Source organism: Sciurus carolinensis, chromosome 11 (genome assembly GCF_902686445.1).
Source record: "Sciurus carolinensis chromosome 11, mSciCar1.2, whole genome shotgun sequence".
NCBI lineage: Eukaryota > Metazoa > Chordata > Mammalia > Rodentia > Sciuridae > Sciurus > Sciurus carolinensis.
The window spans coordinates 11,833,888-11,844,907 of NC_062223.1; the positions used below are offsets into that span (position 1 = coordinate 11,833,888).

An 11,020-nucleotide genomic window follows, 5' to 3' on the forward strand; every position below is an offset into this window, starting at 1 on the left:
GTGACATGTTTAGCAATACAAAATGACAATTCTTATGTAATGAAAAGTTGCTCTCCTTTGATCTCTATGCTCTTAACCAATGTACCATGTGAACAGTGATTGTGTGGATGTTAGTAATCATTCTTTAGTTTGTACCTAGGTAAGGGTCAGTTTGACCCATTTCCCCCTCTGTTGATGATCTCATGATGTTAGTCTGTAATTTTGAATCATAGCAACAGACACTTATGATTGGTGTGATTTTTGGTATAAGAACCCCTACAACCCTGTGGTCAGGGCTGTTCTCCCCATATCCATTTTTTGGGGCATTGTGTGAGACAGTCAGCTGGCCAGCTTAATAAAGACTCTCAAATTTGGACTTCTCAGTGGTGATCGGTCTGTTCTTAAGTTGCGCCCCATAACACTTGTTTCACTTTCTCTCCTCTCTCCTTGATTCATGGAGATTTTGGAACATTCCCCCGAACACAGATGCCACCACATCCTCCTGAATGCACACTGAGTTTGACCTCTCTCCCCTCCAGCTGGTTTCCATGTCTAACTGTCTCTTGGAAGTGTGACCTGCACTCCTTGGAAGATGAAAATTTTTATGTGAACTTTGACCTATGTTTTCCCCACCTTGAAGGCTTGGGTAGGTGGAGTTAAGGGAAAACGAAACTCAAAGCCAAGTAAACGGAGTCCGGACATCTAGCCAGCAATACACAACACTTCTGGACAGAAGGATGGCTTCGGTGAGTCCCCAGAAAGGGTTTTAAACTTTCATTTTAAAAGCAACAGTGACAGTCTGTTAGCAGGAATTATGGGTGCTGTCTTTGTGGGCCAGAGCTCAGGTAGGGAGGGACAGTGCAGGTGGGGGCAGGTGGTCTGCAGGTCTGGGGCTCCCACACAGCAGGAAAGGAACCCTGGTCTGAGTCTAAGAGCCCAGAGGCTTCTGGGTCTCACAGCAGGTGGGTTTGGGTTCCCTGAGCGCTGGCAGCCCCTGACACCTGGCTGAAGGCTTTGCTTTACCCAAACCAGGCTGCAAGAATCACCTTGTGAAGGAGGAAGCGGGGACTGATATTCCAGCTGAGATCAGAGGGGAGTGTGCAAGGGGGGTTAGATTCCAGAGATGTAGTTCTGTTTTTAATTTAATAAATCCCACAATAATATGTGAATGTATTTTCCTTGTTGAAGAAACCAAATCAGAAAATCCAAGGGAGGTCACAGAGGAGAGGGACCAGGGGTGGGAGGAGGGGAGTGAGGGGAGTGTTGGGGAGTGACATGGGCCAAAACACACTGCACCTTGGGAGCTTGTGTGTACAGGCAGCGCACACCCATTGTGTGTACACGTGTAATGCACCAGTAATAACTTGTGGAAAGAGAGTAAAATAAATAACTGAAAAAGAAACCAACAGCAAGTCGAAGCCATGGGCGTGAAGGTCGGCGCCTCCCTGGCCTCTCCTTCCCTTGGGCAGCTGCCAGGTGCATGTCTGTGCGGTGGCTCATGCACACAGCTGCCTGTGAGTGCTGCTTTCTAGCTTTGCATGTTGTTGTAGTTTGTACTGGGTTCCCTGAGGACACTTCATCTAGCCGCGCTTCAATCTTTCCCTTTCCTTAAATGTCTTTACTAGAACCAGTTTAATGTGTTTCAGTACGTGTGTTTTTATTAATTTTTCAGTATTAGAGATTGAAACCAGGACCTTGGCATGCTAGGCAAGAGCTCTACCACTGAGCTACCTCCCCAGGCCTTTTAAATCTTGAATATGAAGCTGGGTCTCCCTAGGTTTCCCAGGCTGGCCTCAAAGTTGTGATCCTGCTGCCACAGTTCACCAAGTCACTGGGATTACAGACATGCCAGATCATTGCCACAGTTATTACCTTTCTGATGCTCACATTAGCCCTTATTTGGTCACGATGACTCTTGATCCTTGTTGCCAAGGACTGAATTCCACGCTATCACCCACCAGACCTCCTGGGAGCTGGCATCCTCATTCTCTCTGCAGCAGCTCAGTTCCCTGGCAGGGGGCACTGGCCCTAATGTCCTGAGTTAGCTGAGCTTGGGTGCTGATTGCCTCAGCGTGTTCCAGAAATTCAACTCACTCATGCAATCTTCAGAAGGGAACCCCTCTCCCTCTGACTCTCAAACACATCCTGTCTTTCTTTGCTTGACTTTGCCTGGAGCCCAGACTCCAGCTGCCCCAGTTCCTCGGGGCCCTCCTGGGATTGTTCAGGCATAAATGTTGGAAACCCTGAGATTTCAATGTCCATCTGGCTCTTTTGATCTCTAGCCAGGTTCCCTAACCATCCTGAGACCCAGTCTTCTCATCTGTCCAGGAGGGTGGTGGTAGTTCATATTGAAGGAGTAATGTACAATGGGGGGTCACATGTTCCCCAGTGTTTGGCACGCTGGGCTCTGTACATGGGGCTCTGGAACTCACTAGCATCACTCAGACCCAGGCCCATGGCTGGTGGTCCTTAAGGAGGCCTTTTAGACTCCTTGGGAATCACATGGTCACGTGCAGATACACACAAGCTCTGTGCATGGAATGTGCTCTCTGCAGCTTGTGCACATGCCTGCCCACACTGCTGTGCTGCAGACCTGCTGCCATGGTCCCTCAAGACAACCTTGCCATCTCCTCCTTGTCCTTGAGCACCTTTCCAGACTAGCAAGCCCACGGTCAATGGAGAGGCTTCCCACCTGTGTGAGGAGAGGTCTCTCCACCATGGTTTCCAACAGGTGATGAGCAGAGGGATTCTGTAGGCCTGGGCTGGGGCTTCTAGTAGGTCAGGTTCTAGAACAGTCAATGTGAATGGCCCCCCTCAATCTGTGCCTGCTTTTTCTCTTGCAGGGTGGAACACAACTAAAAGTTGGAGACCTAATTGAAATTTTTCGCTTTGGCTATGAGCACTGGGCCATCTATGTGGGAAAGGGCTATGTGGTCCATCTAGCTCCACCAAGTAAGCATGGTTTCTCTGTTAAACTCCAGGGCTGAGACCAGGAGTATGAGCACAGGCACAGTTATGTGCTGGTGCTCAAGCTGGCTGGCAGAGCAGGCACTCAGTGGGCATTGACTGAATGAATCTCGCTCTCTCCTTCTGGCTGTATCTCCTGCTAGTCCTCATCAGTGAGTTCGGGACAGAACATTGACCTGTGTCCATTTAGAGTGGGGCTCAGTGCCAGGTGAACCCCCTGTAGTTGATAAGCATCCCTCCAAAGATCCAATACCCTGTGTATGTGGAGTTCTGGAAGCTCACACAACAGAAGGAGTCACTCCTTCTGAGGGTTCACACCTGGCTGCAGGTGCAAAGGGCAGTGGTGTGGGCCTCCACCTCCCCAGCACCAGTCCGGAATCCCGGCCCCTCTGCCTCCTGACTGTGGGACCTGACGAGTGGCTGCACCTCACTCAGCCCAGCGGCACCTCAGAGGAGCAGGGTAGGACTTCCTGTCCCCAGGCCATGAGGGAGTGACATGAAGGAGGCCGTGGAAACCTGGTGCAGGGCCTGGCGGGTGCGGAGGCCGCCTCCCTTCTGTCTGAAGCATCCTGGCTTTAAGGGGCGCACTGAACCCCCTCACCTGCACAGAGGGTCACTGTCCAGTCATCAGACTCCCAGCACAGCTGGTGTGGATAGCCCCTGGGTGTGTGAGCACAGGCAGGTTAGAGGATCTGAGCGTCTGTGGCACCTATGCCGTCCACACACTCCAGACTCTGAACGGAAGATGACAGACGCTCAGCTCACAGCAGTGGTCACAGCCCGGGGTGGACAGCGTCATTAAAGGAGGACATTCTCCCCGAGTCTAGCACCAGGAGCCCGCCCTCCTTAGGCTGTGCTGCTGCCTGGGCTCCCTGGTGGGCCTAACCCTGGACAGCAGGTCCTGCTCACAGGAGAGGGAGGGCTGTGCAGCTTAGAGCTGGCTGTGGGGAATCAGCACAGTTCCCTGTTAGGGCTGCATGTCGTGGGCCCTTTGTTCTTGTTGGTTGCAGCCCTGAGGACTGAACCTGGGTGCTCCAACACCAAGCCCCACCCCCAGCTCTTTTTAAGATTTATTCTGAGTCAGGGTCTCACTGCATTGCTCAGTTGGCCTCAGACTGGCATCCTCCTGCCTCAGCCTCCCGAGTGTCTGAGATTACAGGTAGGTGCCCCCACACCATGCCTGGCTGTGGGGTTTTGGTCTACATTCCGTATTTGTTCTTATTTCCATTTCTGTTAAAAATCCCCAAGGTTACTCTTGATCCCTGGATCCCTGATCCCTGGATCCCTGGATGTTTGTCCTTCAGGGGACTTTGTAGATGGCAATGCAGGACTGACAGATCCTTCACATGGTTCAACTGAGTACAGTTTTGGTGGCTTAGTGCTCATAGAGATCATCTGAAGAGCAAGTGGCTGCTGACAAACTTCATGTCTCTTGAGAACACACCTCATGAAGGGAATGTTATTAGTGCAACTAGGTGGAGAATAATACCAAGTATGGAGAGAACATTCCAAACCAGGTCTCTGGGACCAGAGTCAACCAGCTGATTTGGGATATGTGTCCACTGATCATGTCTCCTTGTTCACAAGAAGTACCTGGATCCATCCTTTCCATCTTTTAGGTTCTGGGCAACAACCCTGCTTTTATTTTCTTAGAAGCAGCATTTTTCCTCAGTAAAGGCTTCAGTTCCTTCCTGTTGAGCAGTTAGGCGATCAAGAGTTGCTTTGTTATGGACTGTTGAAGCTAACCTGCTATGTCAGGCTGCCTTCCTTGCAGAGAAGTTGTTGTATCGTTAGAGCTCTTTCCAGGCCCTGTAGAGATATTGGTCAGGGATTTCTGTAATGCACAGTCTCCCACTTAAGAGATGAGTGTGCTGACAAATGATGACATCCAGAGCTTCCCTTCACACTCAGCTCTGGAAGCCCTGCCCGTTGGTCTGTCCAGTGTGCACAGCTGCCATCTGCCTCCTCTGTAGGTCCTTCCACAGAAACACGCCATTTACTCACAGAGTTCCATTGACTTTAACTATGGGTTCATATATACTTCGTAGTATATATGAAGGTATCATTTTCACTTTCTAATTTTAGTTCTGCATCATTCAACACTGGACTCTGTATCTGCCACATGAATCACATGGAAGGAACTAATGATAGAGTAAGTCCAGGACCTGCCCAAGTCAGGTCCCATGACATCAAGATTTCCCAGGTACAGGGCAGGCAGGAAGTCCTTACAGCCACCTGAGCCAGGCCTGGTGTACTGCTGCCCTCCAACGCCGCCCCAGGGGGAATGAGGCTGGTCGAAGACGCCATCAAGGGAGGAGGCCAAAACTTTCTGAAAACCACTTACTCTCCCCATTTGGCAGTGAGCTGTCTGGCTCAGGGCCAGCTCTGAGCCACTGTGTCCCTGCCCAGCCTGAGTGCACTGTTTCCACAGGTGAAGTGGCAGGGGCTGGGTTGAGCAGCAGCATGTCCAGTCCGTGCTGACAGAGCCATAGTGAAGAAGGAGCTGCTGTCCGTGGTGGCCGGAGGAGACAAGTACCGGGTCAATAACAAGCACGATGACAAGTATGAGCCACTGCCACCCAACAAAATCATCCAACGGGCTGAGAAAATGGTGGGGAAGGAAATCCCCTATTCAGTGACCCACGACAACTGTGAGCACTTTGTGAACGCGCTGCGCTATGGAGTTTCCCGCAGTGACCAGGTATGTCCTCAGACTGTGTCCCCCTCCCTGCAACCAGACCATTGCCCAGCTGACAGGGGCTGGGCACCTGCTGTGGGATGGCAGTGCCACCTGGGATGGAGATGCCAGAGGTTGGGGATCCGGGAAGCTGGCAGTGAGCAGTGGGATCCAGGGGAAGAGGAACCTGGTCATGTGGGGCCATGTTTTTGCACAGGGTCAATAGGAAACTTCAGATTTCTTGGGCCGCTGCTCCCTCTCATTCCTCTGCCAGGGAGCTCCGTAATCTGAGAGCAGCCACAGCCTCTGTGTAAATGAACAGGCGAGGCTGTGTTCCGATAACACTTGATTTCTTTTCATTCATTTATTTTGGTAGAAACAGGTGGCAGGCTAGATTTGACCAATGGGACGGAGTTTAGCAAGTGTTGGTCCAAAAGAACTTGAAGGGCTGAGCCGTAGCTCAGCGGCAGAACAGGGGTCTAGAGTGCATGAGACCCTGAGTTCAAGTCCCAGTAACTCAAATACAAACAAACAAACACTTAGAAAAATTAGGTTAGACATTTTCAGGTGACAATTAAACATTTCAAAAAACATGAATGTAAAACACTTACAAATGATGTATCTGTGCATATGCATCCATGATTTCAGTACCTATTTTCTTGACGACCTGGTGTTACACAGTTAGCTGATTTAATGAGTGAAAAATGTCTTCTGCATAAATTAAAGAGTCAAGCCAGATTCTTTCTGTAACACTGTCGGTCAAATCAGATAATTATTTCAGTCAAATAGACGATTTGCCAGGCTCATTGGTGCAGGACTATAATCCCAGTGGCTCAGGAGGCTGAGGCAGGAGGATCAAAATTTCAAAACCAGCAACTTGTTGAGTCCCTAAGCAACTTAGTGAGACTATGTGTGTCAATAAAATACAAAAAAGGGCTGGGGACGTGGCTCAGTGGTTAAGAGCCCCTGGGTTCAATCCCTAATACCAAAAACAAACAAAACAACAACAATAAGCTGGCAATTTTTCGGTTCAATTGAAGGTGTCAATGCCCATCGCCATGACACCACCTCACTTTGGAGCCTCATCCTCAGTGGGAGGAGGACCTGCAGGGGACCTCCCTCCACAGGCCTGTGTATTTGTTTCTGGAGGCCTCTTGTTGGAGAGCTGTGTGTTCTAGAATCCTCCCTCTTTGGTGTCCAGGGGTGTTTGCCCCTGGCCATGGCCCCACAGATTGAGGACAGGGGAGGCTGTGGCTCTCCTCTGGCAGGACAGGAGGAGGGCTGTGGTGAGGAGGGAGGTGGGCAGGGAACATCCATGCCTTCTGGAAACGAGGCCCAGCCTGAGCCCAGGCTGAGAACTGAGACCTGCCGGTCAGCCCCGGGCACTGGGGTGCAGTGAGCCCAGCTTGAGTGGGTTCCCCTCAGTCAGCGGGGGAGGGTGGACGTGTGTCTGGACCCAGGGGTGGTGTGCTGTGAGGAGGGGTGGGTGGGCTGCTTCCACTTCCACAGGCTGTACAGAAGCCCCAAGGACGCCCGCCCCCAGGTGTCTCAGGGGTGGTGGGCTCTGCTGTGCTTCTGAGGGTTCAACCAAGCAAGGCTGGGCCTCGTGCTGGCTGTTCCACTGAGTTTCTGCCTGGCCAGGGTCCCTCCTTGTGACCCTCTTCTGCGGGTATCACAGTGACTAGCCTGTCTTCTCCCGCTCTCTCCTCCCTTCTCTTCTGATCTGTCTCTGTAGGAAGGTCCTCCTGGGTCCGTCTCCAGCTCTCTTTCTCCTTCTTCCTCTCTACAGACTGGGCTGGGAGAACTGCAGAACTCTGGGCCCCTAATGACTGTCCACCCTTGGCTCTGAGAGGCCTCTAGACTCTAGCATGGCCTCTGGCAACGTGGAACTCTGTCTGTCCTGAGGAGCCCCAATCCCCTTTCCACTGCCTGCTTGACAAAGTTCTATTTTTTATAGAATGTACTATTTTTTCCAACCAACAGCAGGTGATAGACCCAAGACCTCCCGTCTGAGCATTTGCTAAAATGGCCTTGTAATTATGGATCCTCCTCTGACTCTGTGAGAGGCAGATTGGTAGGAAGCAAGATCCCGCAGACATAGAGGCCTTGCACCTCATGATGTCTTGCTCCAAGGTCTGGGAGTCATGCCTTTGGAATGTACTCCTCGGAAAAGCCAGGGCCTCCTGCTATCTCTGCAGGACGGTAGGATCTGACTTCAACGCCTGTCGGGGGCACACTCAGCCGCCCTCGCTGCATTGACAGGGACCACCCTTCCTCAGTTCTCACCTCCCTGACTCTAGGGACCCCCGCTCCCCCATCCCTGCTCCCTCATCTCCTTTGAAGCGCCTGTCACCTCTGCACAAACTGCAGCAGAGCCCTGCTCAGTGGCAGTGGTGCCTGGAGGGAGTCCGTGGTCCTTGCTGCTTCTCGTGTCCGGCCACGTTTGTCCTCAGCGTGCGGAGCTGTTGCTGAGTCTCTGCACAAGACCAACCCTCCCCCTTTCTCTTCCTCCTCCTTCACATGCTGCTGCACCCCGGAACCCTGGTCTCCGGTCACTGATTTTACTGTTTCTTCCCTGGCTGTGACAGGTGAAAGCAGATCTGAGCTTGTCACTTGCCAGCTCTGTGGCCTTGGGTAAGGCCTCTCCACTGTCCACCCTCCTTCTTGGCCTGCTGGAAAGGGGGAATCTGAATGCCACCTCACAGGTTGTTGGGTGGGTAAGAAACACAGAAGCTGTAAGATGACCAGCATAGGGCGGTGCCGGAGAAACCAGCCATTCTCTGGGGCTTGGTGTCCCCTCTGCCTGTAGTTCCACCTGTGTGCAAGGGTGTCCCCAGGGCTGTGGCTGGCCGTGTCACCAGCTCCCGCCCCCCGTGCTGAAGCACCACTGTCAAGGGCACCCGCGCGTCCCCACCCTCCCGTGTCTGCTTCCTTTGGCAGAGCCCCTTCCTCTCAGCACACGAGCGAGGTCCTCCTGTTTCACAAAGCATGTCCTCAGCCCTGCTCTGGTCCAGGACGGGTTCAGCAGACAAGACTCTAGGCTACACTCTGTGCCTGCCAGTGGGCTGAGCACCAGGGACGCTGTGCACAGCCCAGGGGTCCCTGTCCTCAGGCCCCGGGTACTGAGAGCTCACAGGGTCATTCCCCGACGTGGCACCTGCTTCAAGGGTCCCCATCAACCATCGTTGACTAGAACATCTGAGCTGTGCCGCTCTGTCCTTTCCACAGCCTCCCCGCGGGTGTGATGCTTTACACACCCTCGGGTGTATCTCGTCTTCCTCCTCCGGGACTCCCACTTCACACCTGAGGCTCAGTCCTGCATCATTTCCCTCTGACCAGGCACCTCCTGCCCTCTTTCCTGGCTGGGCTGACCTTTGGGATTCCCCCTCCCTGTCCGTGGTCATTCCCTCTGTGATGTGGGTGAAGGACAGGGCCCCTGGGTCGTCCCTGAGCTGCAGGTTCCTTGTACAAGTATCTCTGGCCTGATGTGACCTGCCCTGTCTTCTGTTGCAGGTGACCGAGGCTCTCACTGCAGCCGGTGTTGCAGCAACTGTCTTCGGTGTTGCAGCAACTCTCTTTGGTGTTGCAGGACTCGTTGGGATGGTGCTGGCCAGAAGCAATCGGGAAAAGCAGTAAATCCAGGCTTTAGCTTGAGGAATTGAGGAAGCCGGTGAAAGTAGTTTGGTTTAGATAGTTACCTCCTCTGTAATCACAGCACTTGGTTTAGTGGAACTGAATCAAAGCCGAGGACGCGTTTTCCTGAGGGAGATGCTGCAGAGCATGAATTCTATTAAACAGGTGTTGGCACCATGTCATGGTCTCAGTGTTTGTGTCCACCCCAAATTCACTGGTTGATGCCTGACCCCCAATGCGATGGTGTTTGAAGGTGGTGTCATTGGGGGTTCATTAGGTTTGGTGGAGGTGGTGAGGGTGAGGCCCCTCTTGTGGGGACAGTGTCCCTCTAAGAAGAAGAAGAAGAGACCAGAGCTCTCTCTCCCTCCCTCTGCCATGTGCAGCCCCAGCGAGGAGGGGGCCAGTGCCTGCAGGAAGAACTTCTCCAGACCCAGGTCTGCCGGCCTGATCCTCGATTTCCCAGAGGCTGTGGCTTCAGTTTGGAGAGTTTGTCCTGTCCCAATCCAGGAGCCCCCTCCCTGGCCCATGGGAAGGTGGGCTGAGCAGTTCTGAGCGGGGACAAGAGGCCATTTCTTCTCCACGGATTCCCTGCACCGGGTGGGCCAAGCGTCTGGGAGAGGCTGCTGAGCCACGGTCGCCCTGGGACGCCGCCACCCCCAGGACATTCCCAGGTCGCCTGCGTCCTCGCCACCCTCCTTTTCTGCAAGCTTCCCGGGTCCTCCAGCACAAGACCACTGGGTGAGGAGTTGGCCTTGGAGAGAGGGACCCATCCCTGGGCCGGGGAGAGACCCTGAGCCGCGCCTCCCGAAGGCGAGGACCTGCCGCCTGCTTCTCTAGCTGCTCAGGATGGGGGACTAGGAGTGGGGAAGACCTGCGAGCTCTTCCCTTTTCCCCGGGAGCCTTTCACCACCTTTATTCCCTCCATAGCAACCGACTGTGAGACCACAGCGCCACATTAAAAAACAAAACAATAAAACAAAAGCAAATAAGATCAAACCATTTGAGTCACAAGGTGAGAGGACGGAGCTGCAGATACGGTGCAGCAGGTCAGGAGGAGGAGATGATGTGACAAAGGTAAACATTTGGGAAACATCAGGATTGGCTTAGAAACAGATGGCACGTCAGTGCCGATGTGGACAGACTGGGGCTAGGAAAGGAGTCGGGAGAAGAGGGAGGTCCAAAGCCCATTCTCAGAACACAGTATTCAGCCTTACTTGGGATGTAAGATCCGACTGCAGCCATTTGAACTATGGTCCCTCCCTTTGCCCGCCGATTTTAAAATTAGCCACTCGCATGGATTGTAACCCTGGCTCTGGCTGTCAGCACCAGGGACAGTGCTGCCTGAGGGATGAAACAGGTGGACTGGCTGCCCTGGAGGGCTTGCTGGCCTGCAGGTTTGGGGCTGCTAGGAAGGACAAAAGCCTTGTACTCACAGGAGTACAGATGCAAGGGAGCCTGGTATTGATTTTGGAGGCTATGAGAAACTCTAATACAAACCATGAAGAGGCGTCGCTCACCTGAGCCTGAGGAGAGCCTTCTGAAGACGCGGTACAAGAACCTGATAGTGACAAGCAGATTGTTAGCAGAGGAGGAGGGACAGGGGAAAGGGCAAATAGTGCCCAGCCTTCTCCTGTTCCACCCTTGCTCCCTACCATCCGTTTCTTTTCTTGCCATAAAATAAACCACTCTGCTCAGTTTTAACTCTTAAATAGATATTTTTGTTCTCATCCTCCCTATCCAATCCACTGTTTTATTTGTTCTTCC

The 11,020-nt window shown here is 52.8% G+C and overlaps 1 protein-coding gene across 1 annotated transcript; it reads left to right on the forward strand.

Moving 5' to 3' along the window:
• The first annotated feature begins 657 nt into the window (after window positions 1–657).
• On the forward strand, window positions 658–9,371 carry Plaat2 (phospholipase A and acyltransferase 2). The gene is given in 5 exon segments (XM_047519043.1): window positions 658–725; window positions 2,823–2,931; window positions 5,378–5,418; window positions 5,420–5,647; window positions 9,137–9,371. Coding segments are annotated over 5 exon segments (510 nt in total). The 5' UTR covers window positions 658–716; the 3' UTR covers window positions 9,260–9,371.
• Window positions 9,372–11,020: the final 1,649 nt, after the last annotated feature.